Consider the following 26,517-nt stretch of genomic DNA (forward strand, 5'->3'; position numbering starts at 1 on the left):
TTTTGCATACAAAATAATACATGGCTTTTTCATATGCGGAACTTATATCTAGAAGTACATTATAACAATATACATAAAATTTAAGGCTGCAATATAGTATATGATTATTTTACAAAAATTTATATTTGTAAATTATTCTTGGCAAGTTTTGCAAATATATTCAAAATCGACTTATATATCCGTTTAAATACAATCACATGTAATTTTTTTTAAAACTTAAAATTATCCGGACGTAAAGCGTGGTAACTTTTCTAATGGTAACTTTGTTACATGTTATTTGGAGTATTACACTTACAATAGTAATAATTGCACTTACGGATAAAATCATACTTTTCAAGGATATGATTCTCTTCTCTTATATTATTGAGTGTTTATTCAATTTATTGTTGAATATTTATTATGAAAAAAAAATCTTAGAAATAATTATAAATACACAAATATGACTTATCTAAAATTAAATAAATGCAAAAGTTAGGTTTTTATGTTTTTATAGCATTTAGAACAATAATAGATTAATATATAAAGTTTGAGGGTATTTTTGACCATTAAGAATTTTTACATCAACGCCCAATGTTATGTAAATATTCTTAATGGACCCGCAAATGTGAAACTCTTGTACAAAGTTATTGATATCCAATGAAATGCAAAACATGTAAGTTTTTTTTTAAAATAATTGGTAAATTGACGGTTTAATTAGCTTTACATTATATAATTATATACATTTTTTGAAATTATGACCAAATTTACCTAGCCATTATGTGATCTACATCAAGTCATTTATGGCAATAAGCATTATTGTTCTATATTTAAAAAAAATTGTTTTTCTGCTAAAAATACATCTAATTTACTATATTTTTTATATTAAAAACCAAGAACATTATTTTTTTCGTTCTAATTTTGATGAATTCGAACAGTATTTTAAATTATTCTATTGATAAATGGCGTCATTACTGCTCTTCGATTTAATCGTGTTCTTGTTTTTTTTTCTCTCTTTATTGTTATTATTAGCTATATTTTCATGTGTCTAACCCGAACTTGGAGGAAGATACTGCCTGTCTGGGCCGTCTGGTTTTGGTGGGAAGCCTGGACGTTGAGAGCTGGGCGTTGGACCGGCTGGTGCTGGTGGAAAACCTCCAGGTCGTGGCGGTTGTGCTCCGGGAAACCTCCAGGACTTGAAGGTCTGGATGGGAGCGATGATGTGCCTGGTGCGCCTGCGTTAAGTTGTTATTAAATGAATTGTAATTTTATATTTCATGGCTTAATATTTATCACTTTTTTTTTATTATTCAAGTAAAAAATAATTATAGTAGTACTAACCGGGACTTCCCGGTGCTCCGTAACTTGTTGATGGCCGACTTGTACCTGGGTATCCCGAACCGCCTGGAGCTCCTGGACTTCCTGGTGTACCTGGTCCACCCGGACCTCCTGCACAATCATAAACGTGTTAAAAGTATATAATATTAGGTTTAATCAGCACGTTCTGGAATGTAAGCTTTACCTTGTCCTCCCGGTCGACCGCCGCTTGGAAAACCACCTGGAACGCCCGGACCTCCTGTACCTCCTGCAATTCCTGGACCACCAGGTCCACCTAATAAAATGGTATCGGATGCGATTAAAACTTTTTAAATACAATATTATTATTAAAACTTTACAATATCACACTATGTTACTAACCTGGTACACCATACCCCGTTGAAGGTCTGGTTGGGAATCCACCTACACCCCCTGGTCCTCCTTGTCCTCCAGGGAATCCTGGTCCACCTGCACCTGGAAAATTATTACAAATAAGTATTTCAAATTAAAACTTTTTGGGTACGTCTATTATAAACAATATGATTTACTCATGTTAAACTGTTTTACCTGGTCCACCTGGTCGACCTCCGCTTGGGTATCCACCTGGACCTCCCGGGCCACCTGGCCCACCAGGTCCACCACTACCTCCTGGTAATACAAATAATTGAGGAACATTGCGATTTAAAAGAGTTTTTTTTTTCATACTACTATACTTACTTATTTACACTATACTTACTTATTACTAACTATTCTTATTTTGTTTGATGATCAATAATATATGCAGATATTTAAATAAATTTACCTGGAGTTCCGTAACCAGTTGATGGTCTACCGCTACTTGGCGCTCCTGGGCCGCCTTGACCACCTAGAAATTAATATAGCCTTTACTTTTTCTGAATAAAATAACGACATTTAATAGTAAGGTTAACTTATCGAACCTGGTGCTCCATAACTTGTTGACGGTCGCGTACCTGGTGTACCTGGACCACCTGATTTACCAATATAATAAAAAACAATTTATATTTTGTTATTAGTAAAAATATATGTTTGATGTTAAATTATCATGTCTTACCTGAACCGCCTGGCCCGCCTGGTCGACCGCTTGGATAACCGCTCGGGCCTCCAGGGGCACCTATTTTATTGAAAAACTCGGATTAGTAGTAATATAGTAATTTATCATAACTCTGTTCTAAAAGCAGCTGTACTCTTAAATATACATTTATATTCCTAACCTGGACTACCAGGAGAACCTCCAGTTGGATAAGTTCCTGGACCACCTGGAGCTCCTTGGCCTCCTAATTGAATTGCATAATCTATATGTATATATAAAGTACTTATTATTATAATTTATTTATTTATAATAAATAATAAAAAAAAAATAAAGTACTTGGATTAACGCAATTTTTGAATAGTATTAGAATCGTATAATTTTAAATGAAGTTGTTTTAATTTTAGTGTTAGCATGATGGACAATTCGAATATGTGATCTTTGAACAAACCTGGTGTGCCATAACTTGGGCTTGGTCTTCCTGCACTTGCTGGACCTCCTGGGCCGCCAAATCCTCCAGGACCTCCTGGACCCCCAAATCCTCCAGGACCACTCGGGCCGCCAGGACCTCCTAAAGTAGTTGAATAAATAATTTCCAGTGCCCAAAGAAAATGGAATTATTAGTATTAATTAAAATGCAATTTTGACAAACCTGGTGCTCCGTAGTCAGTGCTGGGACGTCCGCCGCTAGGAAATCCTCCTGGTCCACCTAATATAATAGTTATTACTTATAGATTTAATATTTGAAAAAATTTAAATGCAGAGTTTTCACAGCAATGGAGATGTTAATGTTAATATATCGTGTAAGTTTGCACATGATTTGCAATTAATTATTTATGCGCAGTAGCAAAATAACTAAATTTACCTGGTGATCCAGGTTTACCACCAACTCCTCCTGGTCCTCCTACGCCGCCTAAGTTGATTATATTATATTAGATTTATATTATTATTTAACATAAAATGTATTCCAGGATAATATTTTTATACCTGGCTGTCCGTAAGTAGAGCTTGGTCTACCGCCGCTTGGATATCCTGGGGCACCTGGGTATCCTTGACCACCCGCTCCTCCAGGTATTCCTGCAAAAATATTTTCACAAATAATATAAAATAAAACACACACACACACACACATATATATATATATATATATATATATGTGTGCATATATATTCGATGTATAAGAAAATACCTGGGCCGCCTGGACGACCGGCAGGACCTGTTGCTCCGCTTGGATATCCACCTGAAGGACCTGGTGCTCCGCTTGGATATCCCCCTGAAGGACCTTGGGAACCGCTGGGAAATCCACCTGAAGGTCCTTGGGGACCACTAGGGAATCCACCAGATGGTCCTTGCGGTCCACTTGGGTACGGACCTTGTGGACCCTTCGAGCCTGACGGAAAGCCCCCGGATGGACCTTGTGGAAATCCGCCTGATGGTCCTTGAGGACCAACTCCTCCTGTAGGGAAACCTCCTGATGGGCCAGAACCTCCAACTCCACCTACTCCTCCAATTCCACCTGTGCCGCCAGTCCCACCTACACCACCGACGCCTCCAATTCCACCTGTGCCACCAGTGCCGCCTACACCACCGCTTTGGTAACTTGGCGCCTGACTTGGGTAGCTAGGTTTGTATCCCATTTGGGAATAGTCATAGATATTTGCATTATTTCCATATAACCCTGGTGCTGAGGAGCAATCGAATTGATACCACCAAACACACACAAGATGTTCCTGGCTGAAGATAGTGCCATTTGGACATATGAAGTCATAAGTTTTGTTATTTGCGCAAATATGGAAAATTTGACAATTTGCTTCGACGTCTGCGTAATAGCCAGGATATTGTTGGCTATCACATGTAAAAGATGTTTGGAAAATTTCTGTGAATACCGGATAATCCGTTCCAGGTTCTCCGGGTATTGCGCTATAGTCTCCTCCTTCATATTGTCCGTCATCGGGTGGACCTTGTGGGAATCCACCGGAGGGTCCTTGAGGAAATCCTCCTGATGGACCTTGCGGAAAACCACCAGATGGTCCTTGCGGAAAACCTCCTGAAGGTCCTTGTGGACCTATTACACCTACACCTCCTACACCGCCCACGCCTCCAACTCCTCCAGCTGTTTTTATTTGATTAATATAATAATTAATTTATATCATTCTACTATAATCAAAATATTGTTTGTTATAGAGAAGACACTTACTTGGGCCACTTGGACCCCCAGAATATGGCCCACTAGGGCCAGGACTTCCAGGTCTGCCCGGGTATCCCGCACCCGGGTACCCGCCACTAGGTCCTGGCGAGCCAGGCCTCCCCGAGGGAAAGCCTCCACTTGGTCCTGAAGGAAATCCTCCACTGGGCCCACTTGGACCGCTAGGATATCCGCCACTGGGACCACTTGGACCACCTATAAACGATAAATAGCAATATTATGTAAGTTTCAATGTTAAATAAACAACTATATATATATATATATATATATATATATATATATATATATATACTTTAAGAGAAGTGACATACCAGGTCCAATTCCGCCAATTGTTCCTACACCACCAGGTCTTCCGCTTGGCCCTCCAGGTCCTCCTGGACCACCGGGACCTCCTAAAATGATCCAGAGGTGTTATATAATATCAATTTATATAATAAATTTATTCAATATCACTCTAATATTTTATACCTGGTCCTACACCTCCTGGTTGTCCGTAAGTAGGACTTGGTCTGCCACTTGTTCCTGGATAACCACCAGCAGGTCCACCTAGAAAATATTGTTTAAATATATTAAGTAAAATCTACGATAGGCTATTTTATATTTTTATATGTTACGGACCAGGTCCCCCTGGACCCGCGGGTCCTCCTGGATATCCGCCGCTTGGACCTGCGCTTCCTGGTTTACTTGGGAATCCTCCAGGTCCTACAAAAAGTATAAATTAAAAAATATGATGCTACTTTAATAATATTATAAATACATTGGAATTTAGCAGACCTGCAGGATATCCTCCTGGGGCTGGGCTACTTGGTCTACTTGGAAAACCTATATCAAAAAGTTTTTTTTTTACAATAATGAAATATAGTCATTGAAATTAAATAACTAAATTTTAAATTGTGGTGACCTGATTTTATGTTGTAAAAATTTTGTGTTAGCATTATTACTGCAAATCGAAATGAAATATTTACCTGATGGCCCGCCTATTCCACCTGGTCTACTGGTACCCGCTGGGCCACTGGGATATCCTCCTGGTCTCACACCTATGAATTACAATAATCAAACACTATCACTAACATAACGTTTTTATGTTTACTTTTCTATTTTGTACGTGCAGTATATCAATATGTTAATATGCGTTAATAGCGTATTTAAATGCTGATGATTCTCTACATTCATGTATCATTAGTTTTGTAATTAAACATTTAATAATCATTTACCAGGCCCTGCAGGTCCTGCCGGGCTACCGGGGTAACCTCCACTTGGGCTTGGGCTTCCTGGTCTACCAGAAAATCCGGGACCTGCAAAGTTGATATGTTTTATCGCATGTAAGTTAGAAATGAAGTATTCATATTGTTTGTTGTAAAAGCAAGTTTACTTTTATATATTTATTGATAAACAGTTTTAATAAATATAATAAAAACACACTAACCGCCGGCTCCTGGAGTTCCTGGTCTTCCGGGGGCTCCTCCAGTACCTAAATAAAATTATAGTCACATTATTTTAATGTTTCTGTATGCTTTTCTTTATGGAATCTCACATTTTATAGTGTTTATATTACTAAACGCCTTATTATTCTTATTATATTATATTTTTTTATAAATTTCAAACCTGGAGAACCAGGATATCCAGGACCACTGGGTCCACCAGGGCCAAATGTTGGACCGGCAGGTTTTCCTGCTGGTGCATAGCCTCCTCCTGGGTATCCTATATTAATAGATAATTTCAATTTAAGATTTGAAAATAATGAGTTTTAATTAAATAAAATTTAGAAATAGAAAGTTAAATTGACAAAATCGCAATTTTAAAAAATCTTACAAACGACATTTTTTATACGTTTTGAAAATATACAAATATATAATATATAAATGTAAAATCTATATAATGCATGTGATTCAAAATATGCACGGCGCACCTGTTCCAGATCCAGGTGTGCTCGGTCGCCCGCCCGGATATCCTGATGGGCCTTGTGGTCCTTGTGGCCCTTGAGGTCCGCCAGGTCTACTACCTGGATAACCTGTACTCGGGCCTGCAGGTCCCGGGCTACCAGGTCTTCCTGGGAATCCACCTGATCCTTAATAAACAGTATTATTTGATTAATTATTCACTATAATAATATAGCTTTCAACAAATATAATATATAAGAACCTGTTGGTCCACTTGGATATCCACCACTTGTTCCTGGAGTTCCGGGTCGTGATGGACCTGTAATGTTTAGTTTTTGGTAACAGCTTTGAGATATTCTGTTTTTCCTTTATATTTCTATTTTTTTATTTTTACTGTTTTATTGTTAATCGACGATAATTGATTGATTTTGAATAAAAAATGTTCCGATTTAGTTATTCCTATATTTTATCGAATATATTCATAGGAATGATACAAACCTGCTGGTCCACTTGGATAACCGCCGCTTGGCCCTGGACTTCCCGGTCTACTAGGAAATCCACCTGGACATAAAAATATTGGCATGTATTTTTTTCTGATAAAATTTAAATTTGTTATATTGTTTAAATTTCATACCTCCAGGTGCACTCGGAGTTCCTGGAGTACCGGGCACACTTGGATATCCGGTGCCGGGAGTGGATGGTCGAGATGGGAATCCGGGACCGAATGTTGGGCCAGATGGCTTTCCGGCTGGAGCATATCCACCGCCTGGGTATCCACCTATTAAAGAAGAAATTTAATGAAGTTACACATTGTTAAAAAATATTAGAAGAAAATATAGGAACCATAATTATCTTTATTTTTAAATGCATCTCACCTGGAGCTGATGGTGTGCCTGTACCGCTTGGTCCTCCAGGTCCTCCAGGTCCTCCAGGTCCTCCAGGTCCTCCAGGTCCTCCTGGTCCACTTGGTACACCTGGAACTCCTGGAAAACCGGGACGCCCTGGTGCTCCTGGGAATCCTGGCGCTCCAGGAAAACCGGGTCCGCTAGGTCTCCCGCTGGGATATCCACCTGGTGCTGGGCTGCTTGGACGACTTGGAAGTCCTCCTGGTCCTAATATACAATAATTTTAATAAAAAAATGTTGGTAGTGCATTGCCAAGCATTTTTATATCCTATATAAGGTAACACTAATTGTAAGTTAATATAGGGAATTGAAACACGTATGAATTATTGAATATTAAATACAATTATTCAATATTTTGTAAATAAATATATTTACTTAATACTAATATACGCGTATATTAGTATCATCAATTATAATATTATATGAAATAATTTTATTATATTTCTATAAGATTAGGTTTTACTATAATATTAGCATGTTATTAGTTCATTTAATAACAACATTCAGTAAAACATTGCTTTGCATATTTTTACCTCCAGGAAAACCTTGGGTTCCGGGTTTTCCAGGACCTCCAGGGTAACCTGCGCTTGGTCCTGGTCCACTAGGAAATCCGCCAGGACCTACAGAAAAAAATTTTTGAAAGTAGATTTTTATACTTCCTGATTCAGAGCAGAAATATTTAAAAAATATTTACTTGGTCCACCTGGACCCGCGGGTCCACCAGGAGCTCCCGGATATCCTCCAGTAGGAGTTACTGGCCGAGATGGTCCTGATGCCCCAGGGCCGAAAGTAGGTCCTGTTGGACGTCCTGCTGGTGCATAGCCGCCTCCGGGATAGCCTAAATTTGAAGTACTAATAATTAAGATGTTTAATTTTTAATTGCTTGCATGTAACATAAAATTATATACAATATAAAATATAAATGTTATTAATGAAAATCACCTGTTCCTGTACCAGGGGTACTTGGTCGTCCTGGGGTATAACCTGTTCCCTGAGGGCCTTGTGGTCCTTGCGGGCCTACAGGGCCAGCCGGTCCAGGGCTTCCTGGTCTGCCTAAACATTCAACGTGGTGTTAAATATACATTTACTTATGTGTTTGTGGATTTTATGTATTTTTACACTTTCTAATAAGCGTATTTGTTTCAAGACTATCAATATTTCTCGAAAATCTATCGGTTGAGACTGTGAAGTTGTTTTGTTTATTTTTTAATATTATTTACTATATAATTCATAAAATAATTAAATACATAAGCTAACCTGCTGGTCCACTAGGGTAACCTCCACTTGGTCCAGGGGTACCGGGTCTTCCTGGAAATCCACCGGGACCTACAATAATTGACTCAGTCAATATTATTGACTACAACTATATGTATTGTAAAACATATTTTTTTATAATAGCTAAAAGTTGATTGTTAATAAGAAAATTTCAATAATTTGTTGTCAACAACCTGCTGGTCCGCTTGGATAACCGCCACTTGGTCCAGGTGTACCAGGTCTTCCTGAATATCCACCAGGTCCTATAAGAATTGGCTCGTTATATTGGATTATTATTAGATTTACTTAAAAGTATATTAAACTCATTGTATTGGTTCATTATCAGATTTACGAATATGTTATTATTAGATAAACTATGAATGTTAATAAGTAACAAAAACATTTTATTATCAACAACCTGCAGGTCCGCTTGGGTATCCTCCACTTGGTCCTGGAGTGCTAGGCCTACTTGGAAATCCACTGGGACCTGAAATAAATATGAATTCTGAATTACAAAAAAAATCAATAGTAGTAAAATCTATATACACATAAAAACACACTTACATATAAATACATACATATATTGCTATATATATACATATATATATATATATATATATATATATATATATATAAGAGTCTAATGTTCAATTGAAATACGTAAGATATTTTTTACCAACCTGATGGTCCACCTGGAGCGCCTGGAGCTCCTGGTCTTCCTGGAAATCCTATAAAAATATTTTTGTTTGTTCAGATTATATATAACTATTAAATATAACGATAAAATACTTTTTAATAACCGTGTATATATTTAATTTACCTCCTGGGCCACCTGGGCCTCCTGCTCCTCCTCCACCAGGACTGGATGGTGTTCCCGGACCAAATGTTGGACCCGTCGGTCGTCCTGCCGGAGCATAGCCGCCTCCGGGATAGCCTATTTAAATGCATGATAATTTTATCTTATAATTCTTTTCATTTATAGTTTTAATTATTAAATCTTTGATTTTCATTTTTTTCTAGATAGATCAACATATATACTAACTTGTTCCTGTGCCAGGAACTGATGGACGTCCGCTGGGAAAGCCAGAAGGGCCTTGAGGTACTTGGGGTCCGGTTGGTCCAGGCCGGCTGCTTGGAAATCCGCCACTTGGACCAGCTGGTCCGGGTGTAGTTGGTCTTGCTGGAAATCCTGAAATTAGATTTTTTTTCAGCTAAATTTGTTGGATGAATGAATTAGTATGTATGTTTTTTTTAATAATTATCATTGTACACTTCTAGTTTATTCTTTTTTACTAACCTGGAAATCCTCCAGGACCTCCGGGCCCGGCAGGTCCTGGACTACCAGGGCTTCCCGGAAATCCTGAAATAAACGCTTTTACTAATAAAATAACATAAACAAATTCAACCCCAATGATTATTAAATGAAAAAATACTAATTGACATATTAAATTATACTATATTAATGAGTTTTAACTTTTTTAATTTTATTAACTTACCTGGATATCCTCCGGGTGTGCCAGGACCAGCAGGTCCTGAACTGCCAGGTCTTCCTGGAAATCAAAAAGGTTAATTAAAAATTAAAGTTCATTTTTAATTAGTTTTTAATTATATTACTACTTTCATTAATAATTTGATTAAAGTTGCCTAATCTACAGAACCTGGATATCCTCCTGGTCCGCCAGAGCCGCCTGTACCGGCTGGCCCACTCGGTCCTCCTGGACCACCTGGACCACCTGGACTTCCTGGAGCGCCTGGATATCCACTACTTGGTGCGGCCGGTCTGGAAGGTGATGCTCCTGGGCCGAATGTTGGACCTGTAGGTCTTCCTGCTGGAGCATAACCGCCTCCCGGATAACCTGTTGAACATATTGTGTTATTGAAGTTGCAGTATTGCAATAACACACACACACATACACACACACACACACATATATATATATATATATATATATAATATTTTTAGTCCCCAAAATATGACTTACCTGTACCTGTTCCAGGAGTACTTGGTCGTCCACCTGGAAATGCTGAAGGACCTTGAGGACCTTGAGGACCTTGTGGACCCTGTGGACCCTGTGGACCTTGAGGACCTTGAGGTCCTGGTCTACCGCTTGGATATCCTCCACCAGGACTTACCGGCCCAACACCACCCGGGGTTCCTGGAAATGATATTTTAAATTAATAACTTTAGATGTTAGATATCCGTGCAAGTAATTTTGGACAATTATTTCTATGTATTTAAATATAAACAAGTATTGATAAAAAATAACGAAAGTTTTTTATCTTTTCTAGTATGTAATTAGATACAAAATATTGTATGCATAATATATGCATTTACATTCAATGCCATTTATATACAACATCTAAATTACAAACCTGGTGCGGGGCTTCCAGGACGACCAGGATAACCACCAGGACCTGTAAGAAAGTAATCTTTTATATATATTTTGCTTATCAATATAACATTATTTAGTATATTATCTATGTGTCGTACCAGCAGGTCCACCTGGACCGGCAGGTCCGCTTGGATAACCACCGCTAGGTCTGGATGGAGTTGTTGAACCTCCGCTGGGACCGCTTGGATATCCACCGCTAGGTCTTGATGGAGTTGGTGAACCTGGACCAAAAGTGGGACCAGTTGGCCTACCAGCCGGTGCGTAGCCGCCACCTGGATATCCTGCAGGTCCTCCGGGACCTCCAGCTCCTGTTAGCGAGGTTTTATTATTTTTATTTTATGTAAGCTTATCGAACGTAAAATTATGTAATAGAATTGGATAATGACTACAATTGTGCAATGATGTAATTATTATATTTTGTTACATTACTATCACAAGTTAAAATTTACGTTAATAAATTTATATATATTCGATATAAGAAGGCATATTGATATAAGAAAGCAAAACTAACCTGGACCTCCTGTTCCTGCTGGTCCAGCAGGACTGCTTGGCTTTCCGGGAAAACCTAAAAATGATGTACATTTGAAAGGTTTTAATTACATTATTGAATAAATTAATCAAACAATTCTTTTCAAAAAGCATTGGTAGGCTACCTGGAGATGGGTATCCACCTGAAGGTCTTTGGGCAGGCGTACTAGGTCTGCTAGGAAATCCTGCACCGCCAGGACCACCTTTTTAAACGAATATATTTAGTAAAATAATGCGTTACATGGGATAAGTAATTCAAATAAAAATCTAACCTGGTGCACTTGGAAAACTAGGGCTTGTTGGTCTACTTCCAGGGCTTCCAGGAGTTGGAAAAGCTGGGCCCTGTGGTCTGCCTGCAGGGGCATAGCCACCACCTGGATAATTTGTTCCACTTCCTGGAACAAATCCACTGGGGCTTTGTGGACCTGGTCTGCTAGTTGGATAGCCACCACTCGGACCTTGAGGTCCACTTGGTCCTTGTGGTCCGCCTGGGCCTTGTGGCCCAACAGGGCCAAATGGCCCCTGTGGTCCTCCAGGACCACCTGGGCCTGCCGGTCCGCCTGGTCTTCCACTTGGGTATCCTCCCGGTCTCGAACTAGGAAAGTCACCGCCACTTGGTCCTCCAGGTCTACCTGGTGCACTTGGCCCTTGTGGACCACCTGGACCTTGAGGACCGCCTGGCCCTTGAGGACCGCTTGGGCCTTGTGGTCCAGCAGGTCCTTGGGGACCAAAAGGTCCGGTGGGCCCTCCGGGGCTACCAGGATATCCGGGTTGACCGCCTGGAAATCCCGGTCGTTGACCAGGTCTTGATGTCGTAGGAATTTCAAAAGGTGTTTTTGGTTTTTCGTAAACGTAACCCTCTTGCGCCTAGTGGGACAAATAACATTTATTCATAATCACTCTTAATATTATTAGTGTATAGAGATAATTTATTTAACGGTTTTCTAATAAATCATTATTGAAACTATATTATTAATATCCTTCAGAGGAATATAAGCAATTTAATGGAGTACACGCTTCCAGATATTTTACACGAAATTTATAGAACGGGCGGAGCACAATTAAATAGTGTATTTTTTATATAATCGTCTATTTAATTAACAACTACTGCAATCGTTTAAGGATCATTCGCACTGCATCTTTCATAACCCGGGACGGTTTGGGTCACTCGTCGAGTGTCAGTTCAAAATGTCATATTCGCCGAGCGCATCTTTTATTCTCACGATGTTAAAGCGATGCTAGATGTGCGATGTGCGAAATCGTACGAGAATGAGAATGCCTTAAGATTATTATTATAAGCTGTTTGTAGTGAGCTATTAAATCAACTAATCATCCCGTTGCTTATTAAGTGAGAGTCGGCAGACTTTTTATTGGCCATTCACATAATTTTGATTTTGCATTTTATCTTTATTAATTCATAACTAGTCTAAATACTATGTACATTAATATATAGCCAAATTAATTATACAACAAAAAATAACATGAAATATACCTTTCTTAAAAGGATTGCCACATGTTTATTTCTGTGATATAAAAGGCTCTTTTCTTTAATAATTGTTTGCAATTATATTACTCGGTTAATTAAATATTGGAGTTGGGGAAAGAAAAATATTGAACTAAAATGAATGCACTTTTGAAACAGGTATCGGATAAATAAATCAACGCAAGGAATTTTACATATTGCACTTTTTTATTTGGTAAATGAAATTTTTTGCATATCTTTACGTTACAGAGGTTTCTGAACATTTTGGCATATTTTAGAAAAAATTGATGTGTGTGTTTTTTTTGTATAGCGAAGGAAATGCCTTTATGCATTGAATTGAATTGATGTGTGTGTATGTGTGTTCGGATACAATTTTTCGTCGAAGATTTCGGGAACACTGATCAACCGATTTGAATAATTAAAAAAACATTTGATTCGTATTAATGGGGAGACGTGCTGATTAGTTTTTCCAGGTCCAGCCGTTTTGAAGATATTAGGCAAAATGGTAATCCAATATTTGAGTGAACGAAGCGTCCGATTTGAATGATTCAAAAAACATATTATTTGTATTGACGAAATAATTTTTTTTTTGGGAAGACAGATCCTGCGGTTTCGGGGATCCACTAAAAAATGAGAAAAAAGTGCCATTTGGCGGTCAAAAAAGATCATTAGACATAAGCACAAATCATCAAATATTTTATAAAGATTTTAATAATAAGTGTAAATTTTGTTAATATTTCTATGGATTCCGTACCAATGTTTATCCGTTAGACTGTGAAGTTTTGTAAAATTTTGAAGTTTTTTTTAGAAATGTTAATTTTCGGTACGGAAAGATCCAGCAATTTGCCTTAAGGCACGATGCCATGCACCACTAGATTTAATTTTTTTTTTTGAAATTCTGAGTACAAAAAGAATAACATTTATACTCGCTCTTCGATAGAAAATGCTACACACATCGCATTACGGCCTCTTTCATAATCACGCGATTTTCAATTGACATTTGTAATCGCGGTAAACGTTCGAATGCTAATAAATCGACGCGAGCAATGGAAAAGCTTTAAATTATTGTGCTGTATGCACGATACTATTCATACTTTTTATCATATACATTACTATTTTCCCAGAAGAATTATATTTATTTAAAAAAATACTGAAGGATAATATATCTCATTTCCATATCGTATTCCAATCTAAAGAGAAAATATTTATATTTTTGGGAAAAGTTGCCAAAGTCAACAAGATGATTTGTAATGTGTAGTCAGGGCCGGATTTAGAAATTTGGCGCCCTGGGGCACTGACAAAAATGCCGCCCCATCCATGACATTTTACTTAAATAGTTTTTATATATTTTTAATAAACTTGATTGCAGAATATTTATTACGCACTACATACTATAAATAGTGGTGCTTGGCATCGTGCCTTATGGCAAAGTGCTGCAACTTCCCGTATCTAAAATTGAAATTAAAAAAAAAAAAAATTTTGAAAACTGAAATAATTGACTTTTTGAAAATTTTGTGTTTTTTATAATTTGAAATATGTTAAAAATTTTGAACTTTTTTTAAAGCAATCGCGCTCCTTCAGCTGCGTAGACACAAAATACGTGTAAAAGCATGTAAGCGCGATAAAAAATGTTACAGAACCCATAGAAATGTATACAAAATTTACACTTATCATTAAAATATCTATAAAATATCTGATAATTTGATGTGCATATATCTATAGTATATAATAATTACTTTTGATCGCCAAATGCTTCTTTTCCAATTTTTTTTTATTGGATCACCGAAACCGCTAGATGTGCCTCCCACAAATTTGAGCAGTTCTCCATTTTGTCAATACATGTACATTTTTAATGATATTGGACGCTCCATTTCTCAATAACTGAATTATCATTTTTGGAATTCTGGTCCGAATCTTCAAAACAGTTAGACCTGCCTTGTCCAATAATTAAACAACACGTCTTCTTATCAATTGGAATCGAATCATTCAAATTGGTTGATCCGTGTTCTCGAAATCGACTTGATTAATTAAAAAAATATTAGATTTGTATTGATGGGGAGACGTTCTGATTAGTTTTTGGCACAGGAAGGTCCAGCCGTTTCGAAAAATGGTAATTGAGTTTCGATATTTCGTCTCTGAAACAGCTATGCAGCGCGATTGCTTTGAAAAAAGTTCATAATTTTCAAAAAAAAAAATCAAAATATAAAAAAAAGTCATTTTTATATTAGCCAAATTGCCAAATTTGATAATGACTTACGAGTATTAACCAATTTGATAATTTACGTTCGGAGAGGAAGGCAAGGCAAAATAATAAATTTTATTAATCGGTTATTTGAACCCAAGTTTTGCATTGCAATCGTATTATGTTTTGTTGATTATTTTTCTAGAAATAAAAAATGTTATTAAAACATATTGTATAGAATTTTTTTCTTGCTATCCAAATTTTGCCGCCCCCCAAAATTTGCCGCCCTGGGCAGTAGCCCCGACTGCCCCTACTGTAAATCCAGCACTGTGTGTAGTCAATGATGACCATGAATATAAAATGCACCAGTCTGACAATGTATTTTTTTATGATATCTGGGAGGCAAAGTTTGACAAAAAATTACGAAATATTACAAGGGAAAGGGGTGAATCTAGTAAGATATCACGTGTATCTATTTTTTACCCGAATTTTAGCAAAAAAATCCAAAGTTTTATAAAATTTTTCCAAGAATTCATTGGGTGGGAGAGGGGGCTTAACTGATGATGATATTTATCACCACATATCACCAAGGGTGTTCCATGAAGCAATGGTTAAGCTCACGGACTCATGTGGACAGGGTTATGAATTCGTACTCCGCTCTGGACAGCCTGGCATCGTGCAGTAGCGATGTCCATTCTCACTTTAAAATAATGATCAAAAATATGTTTTCAATTGAAATTAACCCATTTCGGACACTACAGTGAAATGAAAATGAGAAATTTCTCACACTATTCTTCCTTGATTGAGTTGGAGTTTAAGTCAGCTCATGGACCTGCCCTAGGGCAGTTCCTGCCCATTACCAAGGAGGGGAAGAAACTCCAAAAAAATTTAAAAATCAATCACGTGATTAATGGTCACACCTTATGAAGTATTAAATCTTATTATAGATAAGTTATTGCGTGGCGCAAGTGGTAGAGCCTCAGCCTGGCGACCACTGAATTTCAGTGAACGGTTTGGAATTCAAATCTCGTGTTGCGTGCAACATGATTTCAAGCAGTAGTGATATCTATTTTAACTTAATGAATCATTGACTTGCCTTCTAAAAGCTGTTAGTTAGCATGATCAATACAAATGCTTATAGAAAACCAGAAATTTTGATAGCTGTTAAAAAAAAATTGTATTGTAGGTAGACAAAACAAATGGAAATACATCGTACATTTATTAGAAAAGTGCCAGAAGTTAAAATAGTAAAATTTTACAGTAGAGCAAAAATTCAGAATTTATAATTCTCAATTAAATGCAGATTGCTTCATTAGATCAAAACTGATTATTTTAAAACATGAGGTTGTTTTTTGTATTGTATTTTGAATTTAAAAGTACAATTTATACTTTTTCGCATACAGAACCTCCAAAATTCGGCCCTATTTTGACTTGTGTCATTCTTAAATGTTTTTATTTTATTTAATTTAATTACAAAAATTTAATTTATGACAATGTTTATGGTTTAAGATTAATCTAATTGTAATATAATGAGCACAAAAAGTGATTTCTAAAAATGTTTGGGTTTCATTTTTTATAGAGATAATTATGGGACATAAATTTATATCTTTATCAAAAACATTATAATCGTGCTAGGATTTTTCAACTGAAAATCCTATTAAGAGACATTGTAAATACGTGTTAATAAAATTTTATCTTTGCAAAGTAATGAGGTTAAAATTTTATTAAACGAGTAATATAATTATAATTATGATTTCAAATTTACAGTGATAAAAAATTATTTATTTGAAAACAGTCATTATAAATAACTCCGATGTTTTGATTGATTTTTTATTTGAATTAATCATTATATTTGATAATTGCTATAATCACATTATCACATTAGAACATAATTTCTAGTGGGAATTTCAAAGAAATAAGAAAAACTGCTATTGCTTAATATTTTCTTAACAAGTTCATAAATGCAGTAGGAAATTTCTCATGCTATTGAGTCTTGGATATTCAGGGCATCTGCATTTAACATTGCAATAATTCTGGAAATTAACATTCAATAATACTCATTTTGCAATTAAATATTATTAATTTACTACGAAAGATTGCTCAATTTCAAGATTATTGTTATGAAGCACGTTTACAAGAATATCATGCCACATAATAATTATATAACCATTTTATTTGCATTTACTGGAGCATTTGTATTAATTTGTCACACATCATTTGAGAATATTTATAAGGAATTGAATCAATATGTAGTATATATTGTATAATATAATAACAATGTACTATGAATGAGGTAATATATTCTGATGTTATAAAAAATTATTTGTGAGAAGCTAATTAGTATTTGAAAACTATTTAAATAAACGCAATTCAACGCTAAATGAGATCGAACGAAAGATTGGAAAAACAGCATTTACTGTTACATAATTTTTGAAGTAAAATAGATTCTTGTATGGTGGCTAAGTGGGTTATTATTTTGTTTGTAATGTAAATTACTAAATATCTCATAATATAGAAAATTCTAGTATTGTCCAATTGTAAAAGAACAGTTAATTATTTACTACTATCAATTGTTATGTACTTTTAGATTTCTCCTACGCTCCTACAATTTAAAGCAAATTGGAACATTTTCCAGAAAACTATATGCAGGTCCATATTAGTTTACATATTGTTTCCCTCGTAATTTTATTGCTGAAGACTGTTTTCGAGTATGACCAATTGTTTTCTAGAAAATCGCAGAAAACTGCAGTTGGCAAAATCATTTTTATTAAAAAAAATCAAATTGTTGACACCTTGACAGTATTTAAGAAAAATGTTTTATTGTATAGAAAAAATTAGATATCAATTTATTTATTTGTAGAAATTAATTTTGAAAGAACTGTGAAGTAAAATCAAATTTTCAGGTGACATTTGATTTTTTTTTTGAGCAGCAATCAGAACTTAAGAAGCCTATGAGCTGTTGAGAAGGAACTCAACGGTTGGTTTATCTCCATTTGATATAATTTATTATTAGAATTTCTCTAATACTAATGATTTTTTAATTTGTTGTAGCAATGCTGAGGAAAAGCTTTAAAGGTTTTATAAATTTCTATATTTTCAAGTGAAAACGGATATCACAACTGCTTGACATCAGACTGGAAGAGTTAAACCTGGAATCTTCTACCAGGAAGATCAGAGCTTAACGACTAAGCCACGAGGAAGCCCACATTCCGATTTCGACCAGGTATTTTTTTGGTAAAATAACAATTGAAAATAAAATTTTGCATATAGATATTTTTTTTTAATAATATGCTCATATCGTGTACGATATTATTTCATTGTGTCTAACATTTCCGTAAGGTAGTTCGTGTCATAGATTGTGAGTAAATAAATAAATAATCCGCCAAAGGCGTCATTCAAGGAATCACATGTGTCACACCAGTGACGGAATAACAATAATGACAAATGATAGAAATGATTATCGGCTTAGTGATAGTAAATTGATGAACTTGAATAGATTGCAGATTAAAATGTCCTGGAGACGTCGAGAAACATGTTCAATGTTAGAGGCATTTATAGACAAAGCCTAATAAATAAATATTGGATATTGATCATCAGATAGTGAATAATCAATAAATATGAATGTAATCGTTATATAACAACTAACATCATTATTATTTATATTATTGTAAAATATATACGTTATGTATATGCAGTCAACCCTTATATAACACGGTGAATGCGTTATACGAAACTCTTCTTAACTGAAAGATAGATTTTGGCAAAAATGAGTTGAACTGGCTGAGTGAATTACTTTTCTAATAAGAGTGATTGCAATGACCATTTAGATGATTCGGAAGTTAAAAATCAATAATTGAGTTTTTTTGAATTTACCCAATTTTACACGACTTTAATAATCCTCGCCCTGAAAGGTAAATAGATATAACTAAGCAATTTTTTTATTGTTAAAACAACACGTTGTTATTTATATAAGGCATAAGTTTTTGAGTGATTTACTTTGAAAAAAATTTGTGTACCACTAACCACTGAATACAAAATTATGCTTCTGAACATCAAAATAAAGTTCCTATATTGGTAGATCAGTAAAACAATTATTTTAATGCAAATATATGTGCAGTTTTAGATACTGCTTCGCAAAGCTATTTATTTATTTATTTATTTATTTATTCATAAACAAGCCGTAATCAATAATATGATTTGAATATAGGGGAGACTGGGTACGATTGTGCCAGGATATGACAGTAATAGTCGTCATAACAGCTAAACTATACTGATTTTGAGATAAGGCCCAGAGGGAGAAAAATGAAGTATGTTAGTTGGAACAAGTTTCCATTATTGCATTGAGTCGGCGCCCTACATTAACATGATCTATAGACCGAATGCTTTTAAAGAGCCAAAAGTAAGATTTCGTGTTCGAATTCTTTTAATAATACATGTACATATTTTTTTCATTATTATGCTCGAAGTTGAACAATTAGTAGTTAATTATTAGAAATTAGCTTTTGCGTAGCTAAATTAGCTTAATCATAACGATGGTTTGTTTTAAAAAGTGTGCGTTGGGTACAGTTCTGACAAATTTTGTGGGTGAAGATTAAAGAGAAAAAAATCTAACTTAACCAAGACCAAAAACGAAAGAGAAGAGGAAAGGATAATTCAATTAAAAAAAATTGATGTCACAAAAAGTTCTTGTTAACTTTGTTTAAAAAATGATATTCTGTTATATATTGTTATATTATGTTAAATTTTTTAATAAAAATGTGGCACAACCGTACCCAATCTCCCCTAATGTACTGATAATAAAACGGTGCAAACATGTCATTAGACCAATAATTTCGACTATCTATTATCTAGAATACTAATAATGATTAATTCCTTTTAGTACGGAACTATTATTGAGTATACGCGTTTGCCTTGACTAATACTTTTATTCTGATAACACTCGACGCGTCTCTATTATTTGCCTTAGGCTTTGCCACGAACCAGTAATTCTGCAGCCTGTGAATGTTATTTCGATGTATATAATTTGTTATAGAGAATATACTGTTGGTAAAATCCATAAAGGTCCTTTGGTTAATAAGCATTGCTAAAGTGCACGCACATAACTAATTTTATTCTATTAGGAACAGTTCTTATTGGTAGAAATTACCATACACCATTGGATCTAATAGATCATCATCAAATAAATTTACAATCCGTCTAATTTCCTTTTAACTATTGCAATATATTATCGTGCCAAAAACTATAAATATGAAATAGGTTTTCTGGAACTAACTAACAAATTAGTATTCTGCAAGAGTAGTTCGTGTGTAAAATTTTCGTTTACAAAAGTTAATAAATTATGAAATATGAATTATGGTCAAGGATTTTGAGCTAATATGGTTACTTGTCATATTTTTAGAAATGTATTCATGTACTGTACAGTTCAGTTCATCATACGGTATTATTACCAATATATTCTATGATACAATTAGCCAAGTCAATAAAGGGCTTCAGCAAAAAGTTCTGAGGAACAGCTCCGATATTGTTCATTTTTTTAAGTTTGGTTTTTTAATATTAATCATAATTTAAAACATTTCACCAAGACGAAATATTTTTTATGGTTGAATTAACACGTTGTTATTTATGTAAGACAATAAGTTTTTGAGTGGTTTTCTTTAAAAAATATTTGTGTATCTTCTTTTCGTTAAGAAGGTATTATTGTAGTTGTTGTTAATAATTCAATATTTGCATCATGAAAATTTTCTGTGTGGGTCAAAAGATATGATTTTTTTTTAATACTTCAATATGAAGAGTGTGATATATTGTAACAGTTTGGCTGATGTAGGATATATATTTAAAAAAAAATTACTAAGAAATATTTTGAAATTTTTACAAAAAACACCTTTCTAAAATTAGGAAAGATGCGTATAAAAGTATAATAATAAAAATGCAGATGTTTAGAAACGCAGAAATTGTACGAAAATTGTGATAGTTGATTTAAAAAAATTTGATTGGTGATGAAATCTGTGAAACTATTAGAGGATCAAGATGTTATTAGCAAAATATTTTATTAAACGTATTTCACGTGCTACAAACTTTTACTTTGTAGTACAAAGTACAGTAGATATTCCTAGAATTTGTTGTTCCCTGAAAGATGACACGGTGATTAAACCATAACTCGAAACTTTCAAATGGCTATAACAAATTATTCAGATTAAAGAAACATGTTGTAGTATTAATAACATAGATAAACAAGTATAAATTTAATGATTAATAATATACAAATATCAATCATTAACAGGCACTTGTAACCATTAGGCAATGCTAAAGTGATCTGAACTTCTAGATTGGTTTCTCCATAATCACATGAACATCAGGTAGTGATTTATGCATCTGGCATAAGGAAAATATTAAATCAAGTTTCACGGGGTTCAATTTCTCGGCCAACTGAAGACGTTAACTCAACCTCGCCAATGGCTAGTCACGATTTTCAAAGAGTATGATGTACAATCTTTTTCACTCAGTATCCCACGTAATATCATTTGTAATATCAATAAAGCCAGCCGAAAGGTATTATAGACGAAGGGCTCGGAATAATATGCAGACATAAATTATAGTATAAATGTATACATTATTTTTTTAACCATTTATTTGTTTTCTATGACTAATACCATGCCGATTGCTTGCCTTGATTTGGTCTATGATTGTATGAAAGCTTTTAAAGCGGAAAATGGAAGTGGACCCATATTGCGACAAAAATTTTAATTTCCTCATTCCTTCTATACATTCTTTTTAAAAAATTTCCTGATCCTGTACTCTGCACCTCAGCTTTTAATAAGCAGTATTGGTACAAAAATAAATGTACTAAAAATGTACAGTAAAAATGTAGAGTATCCATATGATAGTTGTGCAAGAAGAAAAATACTGCTCGAGTGAGTAACCCAACGAACATCACTCTTTTTTTAGTCTTGGCGTATATAGATTGAAGCAATGCTCACAAAAAGACGATTCGGACTTGAGATCATATTTATGATCTTTAAATGCAAACGAAAATCTAATATCACACTGCTTGATATCGTCGAGCTGACCGAAGTTGGGATTTGAACCCTTTACTAGTTTCTGCGGACGCACGTGCTTAATCATTACGAGGTAATCACCTTATCTAATAAGGTAAATTGATATTCATGTGCATTATTTAATATTCCTTACATTTAAGTACTTCTTTCAAAATACCCAGTAAAACAATGTGTGACCTGAGTGGCGGTGGTAATCTGAAATCCACAAGCTTGCCTTCAGCGGTGTGACATCTATGTGGAACCTATGTCGATTTCAGATTGCTACCGACGCTTGGTGTTTACTAGGTAATTATCAATTACTTGAAAAGTTATTTGATTTTAGTATTTTTTGTTAGTTGTATTTGTAGTTTATATATATTCGGTGTACTATAAAATATTTTGATTTTATAATCATTTGTCTCTTGAATATCAAGAAACTCGAAGTACTACAAAAATATTTATTAAAAACAAATTATATTAACAAAAAACTACTTGACGAACCGAAAGCAATCTGATTAACTAGTAACAATTATAATGGCAAACTTTTGAATTCATTGCTTAATAAAGTAACTCAAAATAATATGATTTTGTCTAAAATTATAATTTTATTTCAAATATTTTGAATTAAGTTGAATGTAGTATAAGTTGTACATCAGCTTTCTGTCTATATTATTCACAAGTTATCAAAGGCAAAAGCTATTTTACAATATTAACTGCTCATTGTCTTCTGAAGCGTAGGTTCGTTTGCCTGTGGGCCGTTTGCAGCTACCGCGAGTTTGCTAATTTCTGTTATTATTACTGACCGAGAACTGGTTGTTATACTATTTATCATTATTATCGTTATTAGTGATATAAGGATACAATTAATGAAGGTTTTTAAACGATACGCTTCGGAAAGGTCAAGGAATTTTAAGATTATTATTAAGGAACTGGATATACATAGGTTAATAGTTAAGAGACTGAGAAAAGAATATGTGATCATGTTTAGAAGGCAAAGTTTTGCGGAAATGAGCTTTTAATTCACTTTTAGTTATTTTTGGTATACTCATGTTCTACTCTTATCAAAAAAAAAGTTCGGTCAGACTTTTTTTGGAGAATATAAGTTCTGTAACTTTCATTCGTTAGCTAATAACCATTATTTATTAATGTTTTTAAATTTCTTAATAATATTTATTGAGATTGGCCATGGTGAGAACGTGGATAAGCCAAGTCACCTCATCGAGCTTGATATCAAGTAGTAATTGTATCAGATTTTTACTTAAGATTATTGATCTCAAATTTTATCATCTCTACTAGAAATAGTGTAATATAATCCTAGCAGAAAGAGAGGGGAAAGAAGTGGTGATTAGATTTTGACAAAGGCAGGTCCAGTGCTAAATGTGCAAAAAATAGCAGTTGTTGAGAGATCTAAGCATCCAATTTGATTGTTTTAAAACACTTTTTGCTTGTGTTGACGAAACGATTGCTTTTGGGGAAAGATTTTTATTTATTTCAATTCTTTTAATTTTCAAAAAAAAATTGTTCGAATATCGAAAAATAATTCGGATGTTAATTCTAATTCTAGCTAAAGTTCTAAACATCACTTATATACTTCAAATGAATAATTTTAACTTTGCAATTCAGTTTATGTAATACTTAGAAATATTAGACAATGTTCTTCATTTTAAATCAAATTGATTAAGTTTTGTTCATTTACTTTTTATAAAATAAAAATAATAAAAGTTGAATTATTTATAGTAATTTATTTGAAAACATTTAATATTCCTCGAATATTTCATTAAGGTACGGGAAATTCCTGTAATTTGCCTTAAGGCACGATGCCATACACCACTAGTTGTGAATTAAAGTGTTAAAAAGATGTGTTCTTTTCAGTCTCCTTGGAATATTAACATCTAATTATTCTAATGATTTTATTAATAATTATTTATTTAATTATAATTATTTTACTTACCAGCGATAGCCTGCTGAATGCGCAGAGAACTGTAAGAAAAAAACAATATGAAATTAGTGATTAGAAAATATCAAAATTACCATATTAAATTAACTAATTTTTGTGATTTCCAGTTGAAAATTTAGAACGTGAACCTTTGTTTTCTATTGTATGTAAAAGCGCGTTGAATATTATTATCGTACGGTAAATATGTACATTATAAGTGAGCTTCGTGAAAAATGAATCCTTGAAATACCATCATTCAATCGCCGCTGGAATGAGAAATTCTGCTCGAGAATTAAGGCTAAGGTCAATTGAATCCTTAGGATGTACAGTTGAACTATCATCGCATCGACGACGACTTATTTGCTGTCAATACAATATACAATTTGACTTCATTCATTAAAAGAAACTATAAAGGAACTTTGCCGCGTTATTGTCTTGGCAAAGCAAAAATTTTAATTAGTATGATTTGATTAAAACAAATGCTTAATTGTTTTTACAGGTGCGAGCCGCATACTTTGCTCATAGGATTTGGAACGTTGGGGAAGGAATTAATTCTATTTTGAGAAGGATTTTTTGTCGTTATTATTAATATTATCAATGCAATATAATATGTCATAATTAGGATAATAATAGGTTTTTGTTTATTTCACCATATAATTTACAATTGTCCTTAGTGGACATCTAATAACTCTAAAGAATTAAATGGCATATGATAAATAAATAACAGTAGTAGAGTGGTCATTGTTAATTGTACTTCAAATACCAAACGATCGATTTAGGGTTTTTTACAAACGAGAAAAAGCCAGGAAAAAGTGATATGAATTTAATTCTATGTATCAGATTTCTAGCAGGTGTATTCTTTTCAGTCTCCTTGGTATAATAACATCCAAAATCACATATTTTTTTGCTACTTAGCAAAAATTATTGGAGCTTGGTTGAAATATTTTGCCTTATGTCCACCTTTCGATTTTTATAAAACTCATTGAATAGAAAATCAATTCAATGATTATGATGTTGTCAAATTGTACCCGATTCAGTTTTTCTTCAATAATACCCAGAAGTTTTATGAAAGTGGGATAATCATGTTGCTTGAAAGTTGACAAAAAGTCATTGATCAAAATAAACAATACATTACAGAACAAAGTTTTCTAATTTCATAAACAAATGTCTTTGATTTTCTAAAAAAAGTCCGCACTTACTTAGTTGCCAACCTAATATTATATAAAATATTATGAAAAAAACATTCATGCCGAGTTGCAATGTAGACGAACAGATATTCATTAAATTGAAACTTCTACAAAATAAACATATTATGATAAAACATACAATATATAGTTTGTTTTTATGGATAGCTTATATTATTAATATTTTTTTTCTGATCTTAAAACCTTTTCTTAAACAAAAAATAGATAAATTTACTTAATTTAGTTTATAATTATTTTTACGTTTTGGGAATATGGCAAATATTCTTCTTCAGAAACTTTAAAAAATAATTAGATATATTTATTAAATTAAATTTGTTATTATTTCTATGTTTTGTGGATATGGCAAATACCCTTCTTCAGGAACTTTTAAGTATTGAAGTGAAAAAAACTTAAATAAACTCGACTAAACATTAATACATTCACTAAAAATGATAATTGATACTACTTTGAGTTATAGGTTTGTATGGTAAAATTTATATTGAAGACCTGTTCCTGCTCTTAGTTAAAAAAATAAATGAGAAGGGTATTTTCCAACTAAATAACAACTTATTAACAAATTCTCAATTCAATAAGATTTTGTTACTAAATTACTATTTGAAAAGTTATTATTTGATGAGTTGAGTTTACATAGTAGTTTAATAACTATATTTATAAAATAGCTCATACTTATAAATATTCCTTTATTATTACTATAGTATATTGTAGAAAGTAGATTAAAAATATCTTACATAAACTTGCAAATTTTATATTTTATTCAGATAATTATTAATATATTAATTTTCAATGCAATGACACCATAATTTGAATAGAAAGTAGCAGTTTCAAATTCTATTGTAATAGCACACTTGTTGAAAAAAGACTAGAATAAATAGCTGAGGTAAAATGAGTATTTTACTTTAGTTAAAAAATACGTAGACACATTTTAAGTTTCTAAGAATTATTACAATTGTTGCACATCCCTGGCACAATCAATTAAAACCCAAAAAATGCGTAAGCACATATGTGTACACATTTCAGTTTCTTATATTACAATTGTTGCATATCCCTAGCACAATCAATTAAAACCCAAACTATTTATATAGTTTTACATAATTTGAATAATATTGAATGTAATTTACAAATTTTTTGTATGATAATATATTTGTAATGCAGTAAATTAAATACTACTTT

The 26,517-nt window shown here is 33.8% G+C and overlaps 1 protein-coding gene across 1 annotated transcript in view; it reads right to left on the reverse strand.

Moving 5' to 3' along the window:
* The window catches only part of LOC113374776 (collagen alpha-1(I) chain-like), a 25,222-nt gene extending 8,610 nt beyond the window's left edge, over window positions 1-16,612 (reverse strand). Inside the window, exons 1-36 of the mRNA XM_026614744.1 lie at window positions 16,562-16,612; window positions 11,780-12,374; window positions 11,633-11,710; window positions 11,491-11,544; window positions 11,078-11,287; window positions 10,960-11,001; window positions 10,569-10,742; window positions 10,245-10,442; window positions 10,083-10,136; window positions 9,884-9,946; window positions 9,629-9,775; window positions 9,407-9,520; window positions 9,267-9,314; window positions 9,005-9,073; window positions 8,781-8,891; window positions 8,590-8,658; window positions 8,275-8,385; window positions 8,027-8,170; window positions 7,914-7,952; window positions 7,303-7,539; window positions 7,062-7,205; window positions 6,926-6,988; window positions 6,690-6,746; window positions 6,457-6,615; window positions 6,153-6,248; window positions 5,974-6,018; window positions 5,762-5,842; window positions 5,513-5,584; window positions 5,322-5,369; window positions 5,166-5,249; window positions 5,016-5,093; window positions 4,859-4,939; window positions 4,539-4,742; window positions 3,974-4,454; window positions 3,582-3,799; window positions 1,879-1,902 (exon numbers count right to left, since the gene is read on the reverse strand). Coding sequence (XP_026470529.1) covers window positions 1,879-1,902; window positions 3,582-3,799; window positions 3,974-4,454; window positions 4,539-4,742; window positions 4,859-4,939; window positions 5,016-5,093; window positions 5,166-5,249; window positions 5,322-5,369; window positions 5,513-5,584; window positions 5,762-5,842; window positions 5,974-6,018; window positions 6,153-6,248; window positions 6,457-6,615; window positions 6,690-6,746; window positions 6,926-6,988; window positions 7,062-7,205; window positions 7,303-7,539; window positions 7,914-7,952; window positions 8,027-8,170; window positions 8,275-8,385; window positions 8,590-8,658; window positions 8,781-8,891; window positions 9,005-9,073; window positions 9,267-9,314; window positions 9,407-9,520; window positions 9,629-9,775; window positions 9,884-9,946; window positions 10,083-10,136; window positions 10,245-10,442; window positions 10,569-10,742; window positions 10,960-11,001; window positions 11,078-11,287; window positions 11,491-11,544; window positions 11,633-11,710; window positions 11,780-12,374; window positions 16,562-16,612 — 4,543 coding nt within the window. The remainder of the gene's footprint in view (window positions 1-1,878; window positions 1,903-3,581; window positions 3,800-3,973; window positions 4,455-4,538; window positions 4,743-4,858; window positions 4,940-5,015; window positions 5,094-5,165; window positions 5,250-5,321; window positions 5,370-5,512; window positions 5,585-5,761; window positions 5,843-5,973; window positions 6,019-6,152; window positions 6,249-6,456; window positions 6,616-6,689; window positions 6,747-6,925; window positions 6,989-7,061; window positions 7,206-7,302; window positions 7,540-7,913; window positions 7,953-8,026; window positions 8,171-8,274; window positions 8,386-8,589; window positions 8,659-8,780; window positions 8,892-9,004; window positions 9,074-9,266; window positions 9,315-9,406; window positions 9,521-9,628; window positions 9,776-9,883; window positions 9,947-10,082; window positions 10,137-10,244; window positions 10,443-10,568; window positions 10,743-10,959; window positions 11,002-11,077; window positions 11,288-11,490; window positions 11,545-11,632; window positions 11,711-11,779; window positions 12,375-16,561) is intronic.
* Window positions 16,613-26,517: the final 9,905 nt, after the last annotated feature.

This window comes from Ctenocephalides felis, unplaced genomic scaffold (genome assembly GCF_003426905.1).
Source record: "Ctenocephalides felis isolate EL2017-DRISC unplaced genomic scaffold, ASM342690v1 CF-g0.4_SCAFFOLD_01886, whole genome shotgun sequence".
In the NCBI taxonomy this organism is placed as follows: Eukaryota; Metazoa; Arthropoda; class Insecta; order Siphonaptera; family Pulicidae; genus Ctenocephalides; species Ctenocephalides felis.